We start from the raw sequence: 22385 nt of genomic DNA on the forward strand, positions 1-22385 counted from the left end.
TATTTGTAACTTTTATTTTATTTTTTTCTGGCATGTAAAGTACAAATAATTAAACAATTCCATGAAAAAGTCTTCAAGCGTCTTCAGCTGAAATCCCAGTAATAAATATCCTAGACTAAACTGAAAGGTTTATTTTTTTTTTCTTTGTTAAATTTTGACATTGTTCATTTGGTCATGTTTGGAAGTATGAGATTTTGTATTTCTTCCGCTGACGTTGGCGTCAGCAGAACTGTTTTGATCATTTTCACCTTTTTGATTTGTTCTACCATTCCAGGAAAATGTAAGAAAAACATCACTAAGTTACTGCGTCCCCTCTTCTAAATAAATAGACACAAAATACAGTTGGTTGAGAAACAGAAGGACCACTCACCCCTTTACTACCCTAGAGACTCCCAAGAAAACCTTCCTGCAGCTTCTCTGAGCTCGGTAATATTTTGCCGGAGCTCTTGGCTGGGTTTCCAAATACATCTTGGCGCTAAAGAACATCTTAGTTTCAAGCACAAATTTGATATTGAAATTGATACAGATGATGTCAAACAGAACCCCTTAATATCTTTTTTTATAAGTCAACCCATCAGCATAAACAGGAAAGCCTCTTGCGAACGTATCAAACCCAGGACATCCCCTCTGTTCCTGGCTAGTTGCTGCACCCTCAAATGGGCCAAAGCCTCGCTACAGGGGCTGTCCCACGTCTCAGGGGTTCACAGAGTGGTTGAAAAAACAAGACTGTGATTAGATTAAATAATTAAAAGATTTTCATTTAACAAGACAAACAGAACACAGGCAGTAAAGGCATAACATCTAGCACACAGCATGTATGTTTATACACTTCAATTAGTTAAATATAGCAGTGCATTCTTTGACTATGGAGAACGTTTCCAAATCGTACTTCTAAAGCTGTTTTTCTATTTGTCCCCCTTTTTAAGAAACGAAATGGTGTAACCACAATTTTGGCAAACTTAAAATCTTTTAAACTTGCAAATATAATGAAATAAACCATAAATATACACAAAACATACTTTATACGAGGCAATAATAATAATCATAATAAATAGTTTTTAAGTTAACAATAAGTTAAAACTACAAGCTTAAAGTCGCCCAAATAATACAAGTTTGTTGGCGCTATTTTGAATTTTTTCTGTTTAAATTATTTTATGTTGCAACAAAAGCTACCACAGACTTTTACAAACACAATTGAACACAGTTTGATTGAAATAATAAAATCTAACTAAGTCTAAAATCTGCATACACTGTAAAAACTGCAACTAATTAAATAATGGAAGAAAAATAACAAACTGTACCCAATCAATGCAACCAAACATAATCTTTGACCCATGTGTGTTCTCTATGGCAACATCAACAACACAAATACGCTAATTTAACAAGTGAGTCTTGATATGTAAATGAAATCAATAAATTACAGGAAAGAAAATGATATTTGAAATTGACATGGGCTAAAACTGATGATATATTAGACAGTATTCCTTTCAAGGTCGTTGAGATTTGCTCTATTAAGTCAGCCAAATATGCAGTTTGTTTGAGCTTGCATGGTCAGAGCACAAATTAGGGGCTGAGGAAGTGATTATGGAAATTTACAGATCAGACCTCTCGTTGCTTGTTTGATTCTCTTAATGTTCATTTTAATGTTTTTGTCTGCTCCTTTCACTATTCCGCAAACCTTTTCAGTGTGACGTTTAATTTCTTTTTTAAAAAATATATATCATTTGTTCTCAGTCAATATAAAAACAAAGCACATTGCACTTACTGTTCCATAGGAAAGTTTTTTTGTCTTTTTAAATGATTATTGTTGTTGCTCAAGCAGTGTAGTACTGTTTCCTGCCATGGTCCTTGGCTCTCTACTGTACATCAGGTGTGGGTCTTTTGTATAGACTGTGTATGAAAGGTTGTTTTGGGCTGTGGGTTTTGGTTTGTGGGTTGACTGTACTACATCGGACACGGCTGGGTAAACAACTCCAGCTGCAGTTCAACGCGGCCTGTTATCTCGGTTGTTCGTAACGTCTATCACTGGTCTGACCAAGTGCTCAGTCCTACGGTGCTCGACCCAAAATAGCTAGATTATATCCTTTTTATGTGGTCAGCTCTGGAAACGCCAGCAACAATCATTCAGAGTATTTCGTGGGGATGAAACAGTAGAAGTCAGATCGAAAGATGCCAGAGTAAGTGGTGCAATGTTAACAGATTTAAAGGATTAAATTGGTCACAAGACAAAGCAGATGATATAAATGTCGGGGGAATACATCCAATTTTTTCCTTTTTGTCAAGAGGCGAACTGATTCATCGTTATTTATTTTTGATATGCCTTTTTTTTATCATTCGGTGTATGCATGAAATTTGTGCAAATGGGATTGCTTGCAACTGTTTTAGCATTTGGTTTAGTGGTTATAGGATTTACAAACTGATATGTGCAACTTAGGTATTCAAAAAGTAATGATAACTGAAATTGTAGAGGGTCCTTATTCAATAAATAACATAGATTTGTACAGCAATTACTCAGGGAATAATATAGTTAGTCTTAATTTATCCTTCTTGGTACTGACTTGCAAAGCAATTCTTTGGCAAAAATCAAATCTATCTAATCATAAAGAATCATGCTCATTATGAATCTGCATCACTGTTTGAATCTGCGTTTTACCTTTTTTTTTAATTTGCAAGCAGCTATTCGGTTTTTCAGCTGGTCAGTGAGCCGGTCTCACTGCAGCTTTTGTCTGGGATTCTCAAGTCAAAGAACTTCACTTCACTGCACCATCATTGAAGCAACACTGTACACAACTTCAGGACAAGAGATGAGAGTGTGTCGAAGCACTCAAAAGTATAGATGTGTCTGTCAGGTTACACCCCCAACTATTTCATTTTTTATTTTTTTACATCGAATTTGTTAGTTTCAATTGTTGTGATATGGTTGAACGGTTAAGTTTGTACGAGATACAATGTTCCTTCGCCCCCTCCCTAAATCCCCACCCATACACCGCATGCTTATTCCCCCTTGCTCTGCAAAGATCAGAGGGTTTAAAATAAAGCCATGCGATGTCCCAATTTTTCCAAGCTTAAGAATCTGTAAAAATTCAGCACAAGGTCTTGTTCCTTTGTATGTATAAAAATAGATTTATCTCTAATGTAATCCTTTCAAAGAGATCGTCCTCTTTGGCTAACACAGCGTCATTTAGAAAAGCAAAAGCAAAAATGTCTTGAATATAGTTGACCTTATTTAATCTATTATCATGTTCAGATGTCTTGATATTGAAAGACATTAGCTCTCCCCATGGTAAATCTGCAGTCTGGTCGGTGACAGACGTTTCAACTAGACAGGTTGGCCTTAATGTTTCATCAAGGGTGCCATAAATAATTTTCATGCAATTGGGTTGGGGATATTTTGAGAAATGCTATTTTTGTGGCCAAACAGATCTGAAGCAAATAAATAAATACCCTTTCTGTTGTAAACAGAAGTATAATTATGACACTTGATGTTGTACAGTCATCTTTTGAGAGGGCAGGAGTTCACCGTTTTTGGGAAGCTTTTAAGAGAGTTGAGGGGTTTTAAATAAAACTGAGGAGCATTTGGCAAAGCTGGAGGAACTGGTAATCTTTCTCCTCAAAGGATCAGTGATCATTTTACCATTGCCCGATATTATCGCTCACACACGTGACTGTAATTCAGTTTAAATGTTCCAACACAGTCTCACGGCAGTTCGTTAAATAGTCCCGATATTTAATGTATTTGATTCGTGTGAATAGACACAAATTTCCCTTTTTTTCCGTGACGCTCAGCACGACTTTCAATAACGTATTTTTTGTGCGTTTTCCTACGAATGTCCAGCAACACGTGACGCACATGTTAATTTCCGCTCAAGTCTTTTCAAAATAAAACTTCTTAGTTAGGTTTAGGAATAGATTGACTTGGTTAAGTTTAGGCAACTTAACTACTTAGGTTTAGGAAAAGATCGAGTTTTGGGTTTAAATAACACCGGAAGTGGCGTAACTTAAGTACGGAAGTTACAAATAGTGACATAGAGTAGTGACCCCGACGCTGCTCTTGATACTTCCCGGTACACAATTACGGAGCTAACACAAGAATTGATTTTGTGCGGACCATCACAAAAAAATTTGAAATTTGTGTCTATGTACATGAATCAATACATTAACGTTCGTGATTATTTCACGAGCTGCTGTGCAACTGGGCTGAATGTTCAGTCATTTGGAACTGCAGTCCTCTTATTCTGCTCTATGCATGTTGGTACTGTAGATGCTGAATGGTAAAAATTTGACCTCATTTATTCGGGGAGCTTCTATCTGTGCACTAGACTGAAGAATAATACCGGTGCTCTTGAGTTTTTGCTCATCTGTGTTGTTTCTCTGCAGACCAGCCTAGACCATTGTTCAGTCCATGGGGTGTGTTGAGTTACTTTTAGCAGCTACGTGGGTCGTAATCATATTCAAACCATCAAATTTCCTGCTTCCATTTATCTAAATGAATCGTACTGTAACATTCATCATGTTGTTTGCTGTTTCTCTTGACCTCTTGACACCAGATGGTCTTTCAGTTAAAGGGATATCACACCAAATCATGGCTGACAAAGCCATGCAAAGTAAAATGGCCTGTGGATAATGTCAAATACAGGTGCAATGAAAGAAAATGATGCAAAAAGTGAAAAAAACACCGGTATTTTCCTTTGACGTGGCTGTGTTATGGTGAAACAGTTTTTCCCCTTGTACTCGTCATCACTCTGCCGCTCACTAGAGATTTACTAATGAACGCTGTCACCATGGGAGCACCGCCACACTGCTCTAAGTTCACAGACAGTCTGCTTGTGTTGAATCCATCCTGACGATAGATTAGAAGAAATACAGGAACTTTTTTTTTTTATGTTTTTTGTGGACTAAATATACCTTCTAGTTATTGAACTGTGTTTTCTGATACAGAAGTGTACTCTTAATGTTGTTCGGTGTGAGACTGTGAGGGATTCTGATGGCTTTCGGACTACTCTTTTCTGTGATCATTGGTTAGCCTAAATCCTATTGGGTCTGAGCTAACAAGCTCACATAGGGTAGAGAATCTGCCTTTACGCTAGGCACCACCTAATGCAGGTCAGGAAACAGTAGTCAAAGTTTCTAGAAAATGCTTACATACTCGGCTATTATAACCACCTTAAATATTGAATATATAGTTATATTTTAATAGACGTATATAAGAGAACACTGTGTTTTTTAATTTCATTTTCTTTGATCTAAAAAAATCGCTGATTCAAAATGCCCAAGTGTAAAAAAGTGACTACATCCTCTCCAGCAAGATAATAGGAGAGATGGTGGGGTAAGAGTTTGGGTAAATTGCACATATTCGTTTAAATTTTTTATCGTTTTTGTTCATCAGTTGTTCGTTATTTGCCTGAATTCAATCAAAGCACTCCGTACACATTCTCTGTCACATTCGTTAGACTGTCTCCTAAATAGATAGCTCTTGCCCCTACCCAACAAACCAGCTACGTACCCCTTCTAATTCAATCCAGGCAAATATAGGGAAGGACTAGCATGTTGTGTAAAGAGAAAAGAAAAACTCCACTAGTGTGTTTGTTTGATACTCTGACTCGTGTATGCTTGCGCATATGGATATGTCTGGTCATGTCTGTGCATGTATGCATGTATGTCTGTGTTCGTGATAATATATTATGGATTTGTGTGAGAATGCGTCAGAGAGAGACTCAGTCCAGGCCCATTTAGAGTGATGACACAGGGAGCTCAGGTTGCTCTCCCTGCAGGTCGAAGGAGCTGGCGCCAGCAGCCTCTCTCTCTCAGGCCTTGTGCTGCTTGCTGGTCTTGAAGGAAACCTGCAGCACGCGGTCGCCCAGGCGGTAGCCATTAAGGCTAGCGATAGCCATGGCAGCTTCGTCGTAGTTGGTCATGGTGACAAAGCCAAAGCCCTTACATTTGTTGGTGGTGAAGTCACGGATGACCTTGACGTTGGTGACGGCACCGAAAGGCCCGAAGAGCTGCCACAGGACGCTCTCGTCCGCCTCTGGGGACAGGTTGTACACAAAGATGCACCAGCCGGCGCCAGTTGGACCAGTAAGGTTGACCCCGGCCAGGCTGGTCATGCTGTCAATGGTGATGGGGGAGAATCTGGGGAAGAGAGTGGGAGAGCTACCATGGGTGTCATTCTGAAGTTCCACACAGGATTCACTTTTCTATACTGTCTCTTATGGGCTGTGAGAAATGATAGCGATTGTAGTCGGGTATGGAGTCGGGGGACACCATCTCCATCCCCTCTGCTGTACAGTATAAATATGTGTGGGCACCACAGTGGCTCCAAACTACCTGCTTTTATACAGAATGACACTGTGTGCCCTGAGACACAGACACCCACACAATGTGCATATTTTTCTCTGCTGACCAAAGCCTCTGGAAGAATTAAACACATGAATCACAATGTTCAACAGAAACCACAGTATTGAACAAAACACAGAAACCTAGAGAGGGATGAAAAGCAAATTTGGAATCAAATCATACACAAACTGGAGCAAACAGAGGAGACGCAAACGGAATCTGGTATGTCCATGCTGGTGAAAAAAAGGGGACATTAAAGCAACTGAAACTGACAATGTTAGTTCATAAATAAATACATATAAATTATTTCTATTAATTAAAATAAAAGAACGAAAAGGTTAAACAAAGCCATGCCAGAATACCCTGCTGTTAGAAGCTTGCATCATTGCAATTACAGATAGTATTTTGTTGTCTGGGCTGCTTCTGAAACATGGTTTAAATGGGCAGTGGGTATTAAGAATTATGGCCATTATATATCTGATTTCGAGATGAAGTCAGCAGGCGGTATTCCAGGCACTTTGTTTGAGGTTTTATTTTGGCATGGATGCTTTTGAAAATACACCTTTGGCATTTACCTCTTGACTCCGTAGCTGGCGTTTAGTAAATTGTCGAGTCTGCAACGCAAGAGGGAGAATGAAGGGGATGCAGAAGTTAGTTATGAGATCTACAAGGAAGGGGGGCTTTCAGTTAACATGTTGCTCCTTCACCAGCTGGCCTCCAGAGGGCATCCTTCACTGCAATGCAGGCCCAAACCATCCAACCACAAACTGATGGTGTGTAAAATAGTTCTGTGAGTATGTGTCTCAGCTGGTATTTATTATTCTTCATTGTGATTTCAGTTGGTAACAAATCCTGTATCCTAGGCCATTTCACATCTACTGGTTAAATATAATTATCCATACTGAGTTTGTGATATTCCATGAACATATTTAATACTGGAAGATAATGACTGGACCTTTATTCAACCATGTAGATGTGGCCAACATCTGGCAATTTCACTCTTTATGGTGCCTATAATGCCTATGTAGTATAGGCAAACATTAAAGGTTCAGTATTATTCTTCTTAAACCAAGATTTTTTAGCTTTAGATTTTTTTGATTGTATTTGGAAAAGTCTGGTCTCTTACATTGGTTTTGAGCTGTTATTTGGATCTGGTCCCTTTCCAAGTGAAGGGATCATGCTGCAGTTTAAAAGAAAGTCAGAGAAAAAGAGTGAGAAGGAGGGACGATGCAATATTGCCAATTCCTTCTGTACTGTAAAGCAATAATATTGCTTAAAGGAACACTTTACTAAGAAGTTGTGTTAATATTGACAGAAAATGTTTTTATATTTTGAATGTTTTCGATTACACAATTTAGACCACATTTGCAGTTTTTGGGGTGTGCCACTTCAACTGATTGATTTTTCTTTTCACTCTAAGGCGGCGTGAGGTTGCCAAAAGGTTCAGTACCTGAAACGCTGAGTCTGGTGGTGCAGGGGCCCTGTGTAGCGGCGGGCAGCAGTCTGGTACAGCTGAGTCAGTAAGGCCTGGCCTGTCTTCTGGCTGGGGTTGTTGGCGAACTTGACAGTGATGGGCTCGGCGGCACCCAAAGGCTTCTGTCCGTTCAGACCTTTGATGGCCTCTTCCGCTTCGTTGCGTTTGTCAAACCGGATGAAACCCACTCCTCGTGATATGCCTGCTCCGATTAAGAATACAAACCAATGTTACTACCTTGGCATCAAGGACCATCGCGGCCTACCAGTCTTTCATTCAGAGAGGGAATGGCGCTGAGAGTGACAGCATGAGAAGTGCAATAAGGCTATACCTGTGACCTGGTCCACTAGAATACGGGATGTGATGATGCGACCGTATTGGGAGAACAGCTGCTCCATGTCCTTCTGGCTCATGGTTTTGGGGAGTCCACTCACGTAAAGGTTGGCATCACGAATAGAAGCCGAGCTTGGCCGGGCATATGATACCTGTAACACCGAAATAAAATAAATCAATGAGTGCATTATATTTTAGTAATGCAACGGTCCAACAAGCCCACAGTTCAGTTTGTATTGCGGCCTTTGGGTTTCTGTTTCGGTTCGGTTTGTTTTACACATTAGGGAGAAGAAAAACAACCATTTCCAATGTGTTTGAACTCCAAAATATATTAAAGGTCCAGTGTGTAGGATCTAGCGGTATCTACTGGTTGAATCCTCTCCCGTGTGCCAAGTGTTTTGGAGAGCCACGGTGGCCGACGCAAAAAACGCAAATGGCCCTCTCTAGAGCCATTTGGAGCAGAGCCAGTTCATAGAGTGCGTGTCTATGTGGGAAGTGAGTGATGAAGCAAGAGAGAGAGAGTGGTGACGGGAGTGAGTAACGTTATGGACTCCGGCCCAAGCTGGTTTGTTCATTCTGGGCTACTGTTGAAACATGGCGGTGCAGCATGACGGACTCCGTGGAGAGGATCCGCTCCCTATGTAGATATAACGGCTCATTCTGAGCTAACAAAAACGGAACGATTCTTATTATCAGGTGATTATACACTAAAGAAAACATACTTATTAATATTATATTCTATTTCTGCCAATAGATCCCCCTACATGTTACACACTGGTCCTTTAAAAGATGTTCAGATAATTGCCTCTTCTATGTCTCTGGTACCTCATCAAATAATTAGCAGGCCTGTATTTAATAGTAGTGCAATGGTGCAACAAGCCCACGGTTCGGCTGGTATTGCGGTTTTTGAGGTCACGGTTTCAGTTCAGTTTGTTTTGCACATTAGGGAAAAGAAAATCATAACCATTTCCAATGTGTTTTAACCATGGATGTATAAAGAGAACTCGATACATCGTTGCATCCTTTGAGCCAATAGAGCAGGCGCAGTAGCGTTTCTATTAACCCCGCCTCCCAGCCCTCGCTCCAGCCTCGGTCTGGGTCTCATTCACATGAACAGAGGAAGGGAAATAACTCTGGATTCAGCTATTCATGCATTTTACAACTTTTAGGACCTAATGATTTAAATAAGGGCTATTCAAGTGTTGAAGTTGATTTACCTAAAAAATCACAAGTTTGTCTCGGAGGGCTTGAATCAGAAAAAACACGTCAACTTGAAGAACATGTTAGAAAAACCTGATGTAACTGGAGTGAGTTTCCAACAAATAGTGTGACTCTGTCGATGTATCCTCATTAGACCCAACTGTCTCTTTGCTATCTGTGGATTTAATCAGTGCCTTCAAGCTCACAGCCACAATGAGACCGTCACAGACCCACTATGATGACTGTAACCATTACCCAAACTGATACCAGTCATCAGTTAACAAGCCCAAGTGTCAGCTTTGTTTTGCACTGAAACACATCAGCCTTAGATGATGTATTTTCCTGAATTCACTGGTGACTTAATTAGTGCACGGCCATTTTTTGGTGCGTCTGTGTTTATATCCCTTATGGTTTTCTGTTGGTCTACTTTTCAGAACATTTTACATCATCTAGCACTGCAGAGGAATATATATCTGATTGATTGTGGTCTTGTTTTTGTGTTTATGGGAACTTGTAAACACGTGTGATAGATAATCCAGTTCAGTGCATTGTTGTGAGTGCTGCTGTGTTTGTGTGTGATGGAGAGACAGAGTGAGTGTTGTCTGAGATAGGCTGAGCTGCCCTCCCTGTCCTGCTGCCTCCTTCCTTTGTCTCTATCCTCTGGGGGAGAACAGCTCCACTGGCAAACAGCAAACAATGTAAGTGCATCACAAGACTTGCAGGAGCCTTGACTACTTTTAAACACACACACACACATTGTTTGCATGCGTATGTATTGGTATCATAAATATAAATCTTTGCGAATTTTACTAATTTTTAGAAATATTTGTAATAGGGCTGTCAACGTTAACGCAATAATAACACGTTTTCAGTCAGTTTTAAAGATGCTGGCGTCATATGAAACTAAAAAACCTAAGGAATCAAATGGTACCAACCATGTCATACTAGCTTGTCGCAAAGGAGGTTAAATAATGCTCCAAACTTAAGTCAAATTTTGGTGAGGAAAAACGGGCATGGCCATTTTAAAAGGGGTCCCTTGACCTCTGACCTCAAGATATGTGAATGAAAATGGGTTCTATGGGTACCCACGAGTCTCCCCTTTACAGACATGCCCACTTTATGATAATCACATGCAGTTTGGGGCAAGTCATAGTCAAGTCAGCACACTGATACACAAGCCTGTTTGGCTTGAGTTTGCCATGTTATGATTTGAGTATATTTGTTATGCTAAATGCAGTACCTGTGAGGGTTTCTGGACAATATTTGTCATTGTTTTGTGTTGTTAATTAATTTCCAATAATAAATATACAGTATACATACTGTATGTTTGCATAAAGCAGCATATTTGCCCACTCCCATGTCTATAAGAGTATTAAATAATAATAATAATAATAATAATAATAATAAATTCAACTTATATAGCGCTTTTAAAGAACTCAAAGACGCTCGACAAATCTCCCTTTAATGTTAATTTTGAACAGATAAAAAATGTGCGATTAATCTCGATTAACTATTTTAATCAATTGACCACCCTAATATAAATGTTTGCGAATTTCACTAAATATTTGTAGGTTTAAAGTTGCTTTCCCTTATTGCACAGACACAAAGAAAGCGGTGATGTGAATTAAAAGTCCTTTCAGATGAATACAGGTGTTCTGATTTCATCCATCAGTACTAAGCACCAGTGTCTATTGTGTACACAGACGGACTGTATGAGCAGGAGGGTTGTGTTGTGCAGTGATTAGGGTGTTCTGGATGAGTCAGGGGGGAGTTGCTGTGTTCGGGGAGCAAAGGCTGCCCTATAATTAACCCTCTCCCTGTCGCTCCCACAGTACAGATGGTGCCTGAAGCCCATATGGCCTCTAATCCTGTCATTGGCATTCTGCTCTCCGAGCTACCCCCTACCCTCCTAACGCTGCCCCCTCCCTCACAGCCTCACCCCTCTCTATTGAAGCCTCCTACAAAATTAGAAAGATAAAACTATTTACCAGAGGAATTATTTTTTACATTTGAGAATAAATTATTAAGAGCGATCTATGTATAGATAAATGATTATTGAATGTCATAACATAAGATCAACTTTATAAAACAATAATTGTTATGACAATCAGCACTTTTTCTACATGTTTTTTCCAGACTAAGAAGTAATTTCCCTTGTGCAATCTTGTGCAAAATATTTGACATTATACACGAATATTAACTATTTGTTCTTCCAAAAAGTGACCGTGTCCAGTACTTTCCCTGCTTGTTGTTTGATCAGTCATTAGTCAGATTTAACGTCCCCATTCATGGACAGCTGTTGGACGATCACCTGCTCTGCTCTCTCAGAGATTCGATTTCTCAATCCTGCAGTTTGTCTCAATCTTTGAACTACTTTGATCAGGTCGGAGGGGCGGTGGAAGGAAGTAGTGTCTAATAATATGCCCCCTCTCTCCCTCATCTGATTTTGGGACAAAGAAGCCCCCTAATTAGCCAAGATTGGAGGCAGATGGGGTAACCAGGACTGACCTTAGTGCACTGCAGTCAGACTTCCTAATTACATTTCCATCACAATAACCTCTGCATGCTGTCCGCCCCTTGCTTTCTGACCTCCACTCTCTCCTGCTCTTTTCACCCTTTTCTCTCACTTCCTTTGTTCTGGCCACCGCTCCCTTCTGCCTCCTCCTCCTCCCCGTTTTCCTCCCCTCCCTCTGTCACGTCTGTCGCCACCTCTCTCTCTCCCCCTCCACTTCCTTTTCTTTTTGTCTAGCGCGTCTTCACGAATCAAAAGAAATAATATTGTAGAGCTGTGCTCACCTTGATTGTTTTAGTCTGCAGTTTGAGACCATTGAGTGTGTTGATGGCCTTATCTGCATCATTTGGATCCACATAGTTTACAAAGCCATACCCCAAACTCTGACCTGGAGACAAAGAAAGAGCCGCAGTGGCGTCAGTGATCCTCAAAACCATTTGTGTGGTGTGATTATATTTTGTTCTCAACGTTGACAAAGTGTTGTACCTGTTATCTTGTCTCTGACTAGCTTGCAGGACTCAATCTCGCCAATGCTACCAAACAAACTTTTGAACTCCTCCTGCGTCATGTTCTGAGGCAGATAGTTGACGATCAGGTTGGTTTTGCTGTCGTCTGTGGAGCCATTGGTGCTAATGACTGGACCGTTGGGCAGACTGGTTCCGCTTGGACCGTTGGACACCTGGGTTTCCATGGTGCTGATTATCTGCTGAGGAAGAGGGTGGAGTTAGATTCACAGTTCACATAGAGACACAATAGGACACACGGCTGTATAAATGTGCTAATATTAAACATATAATACATGCACACACACTCTGTCCACTCTGTCACTGTCAGAGGGAAAGGTCAGGAATCAGCATTGCTAAAATGGAGATGGATACAAGGTCTGATTTATCGTCTCCCCTCCCCCACTTTCACCCCATCTCTTGCTCCCTGCCTCTGGTCCTGCAGATGTCACAGTCCCTTTTTCCTTACTCCGCCCCTCCCCCTACCCTCTTCCAGGGTCAAACACCATTACATCATTACACAGGGATGGATAATAGTGATGGTGGTGTGTGTGTGTGTGTGTGTGTGAGGCTGGGGGAGATTGGGGTGGCAGGGTTCAGGGATGACGGACAAAAGGGAGAGTGACGTTGTTAAAGGGATTCAAGATATTGGTAGAAAAATAAGTTAGGATTACACGTTTGTTCTTCGGACTTTCTTTGTGTTTTTTGTTTTTGTAAGTGGAGTAAGGGTGTGTGTTAGTGCACAGTGTAGTGTTTGGGTTGCTCTGGAGTACACCGTGTTTGATCCACTGGGGCTCCTCAAGGATAATCTGCGTGGCCAGAAACGAAACTTCCTTCTCCACTTTCCCTTTCCTTTACACTCAACACCTACAGTAGCTCTCTGTCTCTTGATCATTATTTCCAGTGTAAATCTAAATGGAAAATCACTGCAAACTGCACTGATTTGTTCACCTGTTTGAATTAGACACAAATATCTAATAGGGGTATGTACTGGCAAATCCTAATGTTACATCCTATTTTATTGTGCACATATTGAATATAAGGGCTGGCTTTTTTCATTTGCATCTTATGTTATTTTCATGTTCAAACATCATTAGATTAGACATTTGATTCACTGCACATGTCAAAGTAAATAAGTTGACTCATGCAACTAAAATTAGTCTCTATAATGTGTGCATTTGCAGTAGACTATTTGCATTTAAATGCCTGCATTCCTTCTCACAAACAAAAGTATAAGGTGTTTGAATAATCCGTTTCAATGCATATACAGTGAGCTTGTTGTGCCATAATATCAGATTGTTGGTCCGAGCTGTTGCAGATCTCTAACTGGTGGGTGTTATGTTTGTTAATAAGGCTAAATGAGTCTCCTCTAAAGCTCTTAGGGTCTCACAATGAAGTCCAAAGCAACAAAGGGACTTAATAAATTAATCTTCAGAATTATTCCAAAATGATATTCAGGGAATGTAGAAATACTGTAGGTGTCACTGAAACTTAAACATAAGTATTTACCTGGCCCCTGTAGCTTTTTGGATTATATCCTCTGATAACAAGCTGTATTTGTATTCCCACACATCCATCACCATCTCATGAAAATCCACCCTCGTGTTGTGTTTGTATCAACTGTGTTTCTGTGTTATTACCACATTACTAATATAATTGATTTCTTCACATCTACGTGCCATTTCATGTCTTCTCTCCTTTTCCAGAGAGACGAGTGGCTCTGTCTAACCTGCCTTTTCTCCTCGTCTCTGTAACCTGCCGTCTCGCTTTGAGCCTCACCTCGACTCACGTTGCCCAGGTAACAGCCCCTCAAAGACTGCATTGTTTCTAATGGCTTTCTTACTCTCAGTGTGTGTTTGTGTCTGCGCTTATTAGGAGCAGATATGCAGGTCAGACGTTTTTTTCCTCCGTGTATTAATATTATATGGCTTTCGCAGAAGCAGGGAATATCAGCAAGTCAGATTGATAATGACAAGGGGAGAAGGAGCACAGTGACGGAGTTAAGACCGCCTAAAAATAAAATACTTCAGACACACAGCTACGCACAAAGGCGGTGAAACACAGATCGCAATCTGTCACAAGATTTTGATCCACTGGCTAAAAATCTTTTTCATGGCGTTATGAATTATGATACGATGAACACACACAAAAAAGGTGGAATCAAGCTGTATTTTTTGTACACTGGTGTGTGATGTGATGCATCTGACTAACAGAAATATGAGCAACTGACTGTGTCCCAAATCTGACAAAAAGCATTTTGAAGGAACAAAAAAAAAAACATATTAGGGCAAATTTGACTCGCCAGCTGAAATAACCCTCAACATGGCAGAACACACATCCCCAGTGAACAGTGTGAAGTTATATAATTCACTGAGATGTGGCTGACACAAGCAGCAACCAAGATTAAGATTTCCATGCAGAAATAGAGAGGAACAGCATGCTTTGAAACAAATAGAAATGATAAAAAAAAAAACAGAGGATAGTTTCATCTTTAGGCCGTCATATTTCATATTCCAACAGCAAAAATCAAATAGAGTTTTGTTTGCAGAAACCCAATTACTATGACAACGAGACAATAAATCATTGTGATGTTGTAGCCTACAATAGCATGAATAATCCTAATACGCCCAGTATAGATCTACTAAAGGCTCCAGACATTTTCGACTACTGGAGACAATAAAAACGTCCATCCCAGGAGTACCTGGTAACCATGACGTCCTGCGTCCTTTGTTGCATATTATTGCTCCTTCTCTCTCAACATATTTCTATCTAATCAGGACGAAAACATGCCACAAAAATAATCTTTTTAAATTTCCTCAAATATCCCGGTTGTTAGGGTAGCACTATGTGTCCCACACTGCTTTTTTTTTCTATTTTGGGGTTCTGTGAGATCTCCCTTAATATTTAATGTACTGCATCAGCATCGCCCACACATGGTCCCAGACTTGCACGCAAACAAGAGCCCTGCCTCCTCTGCCAAACACATGAACCCAGACTTGCACGCAAACAAGAGCCCTGCCTCCACTGCCAAGCGAGCACATGTACCACCACCTACACTGTTCACTATTAAATTACAAAACACAGAAGCGTTACATGACTGAATGTAAATGCAGCAGTCTCTAGTCTTCATGATGCCTGTAAACCGCTTTGCCTCAATTCATTTCTGCTCCAAATGCAGCACAGCACTGGAGGCTATAATGTACAGAAGAATAAGCGTCTCCCAGTTTTAAGTCATAACATGAGATTTGTTACATGTTTACAATGCACTGAGAGTGTGAAGATATAACAAGAGAGAAAATGACATAGTCACCATCAGTATTTTCGATTTGGCATGCAGTCCCAGCTAAAAAGATTTGGTAATTTTAGGCTTAGTAGATTTAAATTCACTGTGCAGTGTGTGTGTGTAATATCTTTGTGTTGACACAACTGATCATCAATCAAAATGAAGAAACACTTTTAGAAATCCACCTGGATATTATCAACTAACAATGATCTCCTTTTAACATATAACCTTGTCCACATTATATAAATTATTTTTTTCTCTGGAAGGCATGAATTAAAAACTGAATGCTAGGCTGAAGTGTAAATGAGCCCTCTAAATAACACAGATTACCGGATTATCCCAAACAAAGGGCATTAGCCACACTCTCTGCAGCTTAAGGGATCATGGTGGCAGCTGTAAAACAACAGGACGACAGGAGTCACAGCCCTCTGTCAGCCATGCACCGAGGCTACCCTCCTATTCTCCTACTCCGACGACTAAAAAGAAGAGATTTCTAAAAGATTTCAGCCTCTGTGTGCTTTGATAAGATGGGAGCAGACAACGTCAGAGGCTCAGATGAGACAAACGTGTCCTGTGAGTCCTTGTAATGTAGCAGTGGGGCGCTATCCAGCGTGCTGAAAAAGGGAGTGGCTTTCTCATTGGTCTCATTGAGGCCACAGAGGCCTGAGAGATCCAGCAAAAACACCACCAATCCTCTTTATTATATATATTTAATCATCTTTAAAAACGAGCAATTAAGAAATAAATCACATATATTTTAAATGGCACAACATAATCTCCTTTTATTATTATTTAGCGTCCTTTTTTTAAATTATTATTTAAAGGCCAGTGTTGCTCTGCTGTGCTCTGCAGGCATTCATGGAGCGCCTTTTTGCTGAATAAACGTATTGAAAGGAGCAAACAAAAGAGCCACCCGTTCCTCCTCGTCTCCCTCGCAGAGGGCTATGGCAGCACTATGAATATTAATGTAAACAGTGGCGCTTTGTGTCGTGGCCAGGAGGCTGCAGGACTCTCAGGGAACAATGACTGTTACAGTCGACAGCCACAAGTCAAAAAATGCCATGAAAAACACCAGCAATCCCACATATTTATTTACAGAATTAATACTGTTGCATTCAAGTGATGTTTGGAATTAAAAAAAGCTGTAAACTGGCTTTAATTTGGTGTGTATATAAGGCCACTATTATCAGAGAAAATAATATTTTAGCATACTACTCATAATATTATCAAGCATTTTTATGCACCCTGTTCATAATATTGAAATTATATATGCTTATACATAAAAATGTTGCAGTCTCATCCACCTCTTTCTTCCCTACAGGCTTTTATATTTGTTGCTGATAATTACATGAAGTCGTTGGCAACAGGAGGCGAACCACCGCTTACATAACATAATTACATTTCATATAAGTTAGTCAGGCCATATGTCTGAACTGTGCTACATGAATTCCTTTTCATATTTTTTTATTTTGGACAGAGAATAATCCTTTAACCTATAACATATTTCTATTCAATTCAGTGTTTTTTAACCTTAACCGTTTAGACTGGTTTTCCAGTGATGGCCTCGGCTGCCCTTGTCCTTGAATTGTGTAAGTGCCTCGGATAGGTTATCTGACTCAACGCTTTTTATTTGCTTGGCACTGCGGTATACAGGACTGGAGGACTGCGGACCATGTGGAGGGGAGCAGCAGTGTGCCTGATCCTGATCCTGATCCTGATCCTGTCTACAAGGCCTGCCAGGGACAATAGGTGATGTGCAACAAAGAGGGACTAAAACTGGGATTGGAGAGATGTGTTCAGGTGGACAGTTAGAGACTCACACATGGTGAAAACTGTCCACCTCCATTTTGCATTTTATTCCGGAGCAATATTTAAATTCAATGAAATGTTAAAGTTGTTCATATCTCTCACATCCTGTTTCCTCCTATATGTGTTAAACAATGTTAGTCTGAACAGCCTGACATTTTACCATTATTAGATATAATTCGAATTCGAATTCTAAAAAATAATTCTAATTCTAAGAAATAATTCTAATTCTAATAATTCCACAAAATTAGACTATAATAAAATAGTTTTTTTATGTCACTTTAAAAACATGTGATTTAAAGCAGCATCCACGCTGATTCTTGTTTTCTATTTTTCTATAATTTAATGTAAATGTGTCTTTAATTGCGCTGCGTAAATGAACTCTCGATGTGCTGTGTGCAGCGTGGCCAGAGAGGTAAAGCTGTAGAGTAGCCTAAAGGCCCGTTGGAGGCTTCAGGCCCTCGTTTAGTCCAGCAGAGACAGAGACACGCCCAACCAACCAACCCGGCCGTCGGCTCTCACAGCAGAGCTAATTTATCACCGCTCACATCCTCCTTTTATCCGACACGCGTCAACGCCAGCATGGCCATCTTGTACACTGTATGAGATGTGATATACTTGGAGGAGGAAAATGCGCTTAAAATGGATGGAGATGTCCGTGCGCGTCCTCACTGTCGCGGCCTCTCTGTGAGGTTTTCCAGCCCATTTACTCGGTTGCATCGCAACGAGATACCCTGAGGAATTTTGGGGACTTTGTCTGATTCAATGCAAACCAATGGATGCGTAATCTCCCTCCTCCTCTCCTCCTCTTCCTCCTCCATCCCCCCTCCCCCTCCCGGAGTGACTCGACCCTTTTTTTTCCTTTCTCCTTTGCCTTTTGCTGGATGGGGCCCTCAGCCTCCGAGGCATCATGTTTTGTCTCAGAAAGTTGTCTCCAGCATCCTTGTGCTGCACCATGCAAAGAAAGCCTCCCCCCACTGAACCAGCGCCTCTCTCCATCAACATCTCCATCACCATCTCCATCTCCATCACTGTAATCCTGCGGAATTCCTACATCCCTGACTCCTGTATCCTTTAGGAAATAATAACCAGCAGAGCTTCGACATTCATTCGAAAAGGCTGTGGTACAAAACACGTAAAAGGCTGTGCTATATCTAAAATGGCAGGATAAAGACTTTATGATGACTGCAGGCTGGAGCGCAGCCGGCATGGCGCATCACTCAGTATGAGACCGCTAATTACCGCTATCGATCGTTAATCTTATCATAATAATACGGCATCAGCAACAAAAACACAGCACACTACTAATCCCAAAGATCGTCTATGTTGTGGCATGTGGGCACAGCCATGGAGCTCCGTTTAAAATAACACCAGTAATAGATATGAGTAATAAATAAATCTGGCTGCATCACATGTGTACATGCATTGTATAGTGCATAATAAATCCAAAATAAAGGGATGCAGTGTAAGCATGCTGCCACAGCATCCCCTTCACTAATATAAGAGAAATGGAGTCATACGTACAGTAACCATTCTTGACGTACAATGAAAGAAATCTAGGTCCTTCTTTCCACTGGTCTTGAAGCTGGAGTCTCTTATCTGCTCTTCGGCCCTTTCTATTATATGGCCCTTTATGTTCTGTCAGGAGTCCAAATGAAAAGAAAAAAAAAAGAAAAAAATGAAAAAAATACAATCTTCGCCAGGGAGTCTCAGCCCTCTGAGATTGTAGGTGTCCTCTATAGGATGAAAATGAGGAGAAAGGGGTTTTCTACTGGATGATGATGAGGGAGAGCGTTCTCTCCGAGTGGCGTGGGCGATGGTTTCAGAAAAAAAGAGAAGCAGTGATCCTCAGCAGGGTGTGTCCAGGGGAGGGTGTTCTGCTTCTGCTGTCTTTATGTGTAATTCCCTGCTCCTCTCGCAGTCTCCTTCTGTGCCTCTGCTGCAATGTTCTTCTTTTATGCGTCCTCCTGGCTGGCAGAGCGCGCTGCTGATTGGCTAATTGTGCAGGGAGGGTACTACATGGCAGCCATTGCAATGCGCTCCTCTCCCATTATCCCCTTCAGGAGAGATCACCAAGAGCCCCCCCTCCAACATCCCCTCCCTCCTCCATCCCTGCCCTTCCATCTCTCCACTCCCTTTTTTCCTCGCTGCCCTTCCTTTCTTCCTGCCCCCCTCTTCACACACACACACACACATGCAGAGCGGAGTGAATAGGGCTCCACCTGCACTTTCAGAACAGATGGGTGCAGCACAAGACAGCAGACTTGTCTCTCTCATTCCCCACACTTTGCACTCACTTCTCCCCTCAGCAGCGCAGCCCCTTCCTTTTCTCTCTTATTCTCCATTTAGGTTCTGTTTGAAACCATAGCAAACAACTTCACTCCTTGGGCCTTTGTCTTTGCAAATAAAAGCCATTTTTTGAGTGTGAATCGGCAGACTTTCTGCGTCCACATTCTCAGCTGATAATCACAGAATTGAAGCAAAGGAGGGGAAAAGACACAAAATATGCAATAATTGGGTGTGAATTGTGGCGACAAACAAAAGCGTTAAATCCATAATACGACTAATGAGTGGATGATTTCTGGACCTCTCAAAGCAGATGGCTAGCTAGCTATAGGGTCAGGTGCAGACATGAGAATAACAAATTAGATGAATTAATTCATGTCCATTCAGTGAAAAGTTGAGAAAGGTGCAGTTGTAGCTGTGATCAGGCCGTGCTGAATGATCTCCTTTCTTTGCTTTTCTGAACAGAAATGTGGCCAGCAGTGATTTTTGTCTTACTTTACGACATCCCTGCATCCCCTTCCTGAGGAGTTCTCACCCCTCTCTGCCCACCTCCTGCTGCTCCCTCCTGTGTGGTGAGTGCTCACTGAGACATGCTGTTTGGGCTCATCTATAATGCATCCCCTGCCCCGGGACATCATGTGTGACAAATGACCTATTTCTGTGCAGACCCCCATAGGGCCTTGACCTGGGGGGGTGGGCGTGTGTGCGTGCGTGCAAAGGCGCCTAAATCAGTGTATGTTTGTTTATTTGTATACGAGTCTAGTTGCTGTTCGTGTGAGATGGTGAGGGTAAGGTTGTGCTTTGAATTAGTGTCTCCTGTTTATCTGTCGATGAGCGGACAAGTGGTGCTGATGTGAGTCCTCCTGCAACAACAACCAGTCCCTAACTGACCTTGAAGAGTCCTTAGACGTCTCTGGCTGTAAGGAGCGATGGTGCGAGGGAGGAAATAGTTTGCATTATTGACTACTTGTCCTTGATGGATATGTGGATGCTGTCTATATACGCAGATGAAGATATAGCACAGGACATGCCACTAGCTAATTTCCTCGTACTGTATCTCTCTTATTGTTTCTCCCACCTTCCCAGTCACTCTTGTATCCCCCCTCTCTCTCTCTGTCATTGTCCTGCAGCTCTCTTCCAGTCAGTTTCTGAACACGGGCCCTGTCTGATATTTTACATAATTGCCTTACATAAGTAGCGAGCTCGGCTCAGAGCTTGGATGATATTAGTGGAGATGAATATTGCATGAGGAAAGCACTCGTTAAGCGTTAATAAGAGGATAGAGATGGAGCCCCACTGTCAGTCTGTCTTAACCCCGCCCCCACCGCTCTGTCAAGCAGTGACTCAACTGAGCCTGGATGCGTTGGAGCCTTTGAGTCAGTTTGGTAGAGAGGGAGGAAGAGTAGCGTGTGTGTGTGTGTGTGTGTGTGTATGAATGTCTGAGAAGAGATTCGGTCATTAGGTGCTTGTGTTTTTTCCGTCTTTGTTTGCTGCATAAAAGCGGCTCTTGTAACACAAAGGCGCCCAGGTCTGTCGACTGACTGCAGCCCCACTTACAGTTCACACTTAATGTGAATAAATGGGCTTAATTGTGGCCCCTCATTAGAGCCCCGGTTAGTAGCACGGCAGCTGAATCCTCCCTGTGGGTAAGAGGGCATTTGAAGCGCCCATTGTACATTACTGAATCAAAGGATCAAGCATTGGTTTTGCTTAAAAGCCTTTTTGTTATTCTACTGATTATTTTCTTATTGTTGAGGGTTCCTCCACTAGTGGTGATTAGGAGTCTTGTTGCAGCGGTCCTTTTCTCTTAGCGTATCATGGAATGCTCCTCGGTGCCAACGGGACGAACGCTTAGCATTTACAAAATTAGTTCACTGATTTTGAAGTTCAGCAGCCCACAGACGAAACATACTCAGCAGAAAATGTAGTAGGAAGAGCAGGAAAATACATATATGTTTTAGATAGCAGTTTATTTCTTTTTTTTTTTTTACAACTTTATTTATAAGTTTACGTCCGGTTCCCTCATCTCGAAGTCAATAGGTTTTTCTGAATGAGTTTTTAGTTAGATGTCTGAAATAAGCTTAAGAGATTTTGAATAGGGCTGTCAATCGATTAAGATATTTGATAGCAAATTAATCACATGATTGTCCATAGTTAATTAATCCCACATTTTGTATTTGTTCAAAATCTACCTTAAAGGGAGATTTGTCAAGTATTTAATACTTTTATCAACATGGGAGTGGGCAAATATGCTTGCTCTATGCAAATGGAAATCAATTACCAACGCAAAAACATGACAAGTATTGTCCAGAAACCCTCACAGGTACTGCATTTAGCATAAAATATATGCTCAAATCATAACATGGCAAACTGAAGCCCAACAGGCAACAACAGCTGTCAGTGTGTCAGTGTGCTGACTTGACTATGACTTGCCCCAAACTGCATGTGATTATCATAAAGTGGGCATGTCTGTAAAGGGGAGACTCGTGGGTACCCATAGAACCCATTTTCATTCACATATCTTGAGGTCAGAGGTCAAGGGACCCCTTTGAAAATGGCCATGCCAGTTTTTCCTCGCCAAAATGTAGTGTAAGTTTGGAGCATTATTTACCCTCCTTCGCAACAAGCTAGTATGACATGGTTTTCTAGTTA

At 41.2% G+C, this 22385-nt stretch overlaps 1 protein-coding gene and 1 long non-coding RNA gene across 13 annotated transcripts in view; one reads left to right on the forward strand and one right to left on the reverse strand.

Moving 5' to 3' along the window:
- elavl3 (ELAV like neuron-specific RNA binding protein 3) lies at nucleotides 1–19533 on the reverse strand. 11 transcript variants are annotated; one of them, XM_074656006.1, is made up of 8 exons: nucleotides 18972–19531; nucleotides 12342–12561; nucleotides 12140–12243; nucleotides 8142–8295; nucleotides 7787–8012; nucleotides 7463–7516; nucleotides 6912–6950; nucleotides 1–6132 (listed from the first exon to the last, which is right to left on the reverse strand). In XM_074656006.1, exons 1-8 carry the CDS (start codon nucleotides 18978–18980, stop codon nucleotides 5805–5807), a joined length of 1134 nt encoding a protein of 377 aa, XP_074512107.1. In that variant the 5' UTR covers nucleotides 18981–19531; the 3' UTR covers nucleotides 1–5804. The 11 variants fall into 11 exon arrangements, with proteins under 11 accessions (XP_074512107.1, XP_074512099.1, XP_074512100.1 ...); XM_074655998.1 differs by having other exon boundaries at nucleotides 1–6153; nucleotides 18972–19530; XM_074655999.1 differs by having other exon boundaries at nucleotides 1–6153; nucleotides 12342–12558; nucleotides 18972–19527.
- The window catches only part of LOC141780684 (uncharacterized), a 20155-nt gene continuing 7141 nt past the window's right edge, over nucleotides 9372–22385 (forward strand). For both annotated transcript variants that reach the window (XR_012596710.1, XR_012596711.1), the window contains exons 1-4: nucleotides 9372–10041; nucleotides 14065–14156; nucleotides 17295–17390; nucleotides 20199–20305. This is a non-coding gene — a long non-coding RNA (uncharacterized LOC141780684). The remainder of the gene's footprint in view (nucleotides 10042–14064; nucleotides 14157–17294; nucleotides 17391–20198; nucleotides 20306–22385) is intronic.

Source organism: Sebastes fasciatus, chromosome 13, assembly GCF_043250625.1.
Source record: "Sebastes fasciatus isolate fSebFas1 chromosome 13, fSebFas1.pri, whole genome shotgun sequence".
Lineage (NCBI taxonomy): Eukaryota > Metazoa > Chordata > Actinopteri > Perciformes > Sebastidae > Sebastes > Sebastes fasciatus.

What these genes read in the sequence shown, in the direction of transcription:
- elavl3 (XM_074655996.1), bottom strand. An exon ending in AATAACAGCTCAAAACCAAT is followed by an intron (nt 6,951 to 7,462) that starts GTAAGAGACCAG and finishes CTTGCGTTGCAG; the next exon opens with ACTCGACAATTTACTAAACG. An exon ending in GCCAGCTACGGAGTCAAGAG is followed by an intron (nt 6,154 to 6,911) that starts GTAAATGCCAAA and finishes CACCCATGGTAG; the next exon opens with CTCTCCCACTCTCTTCCCCA.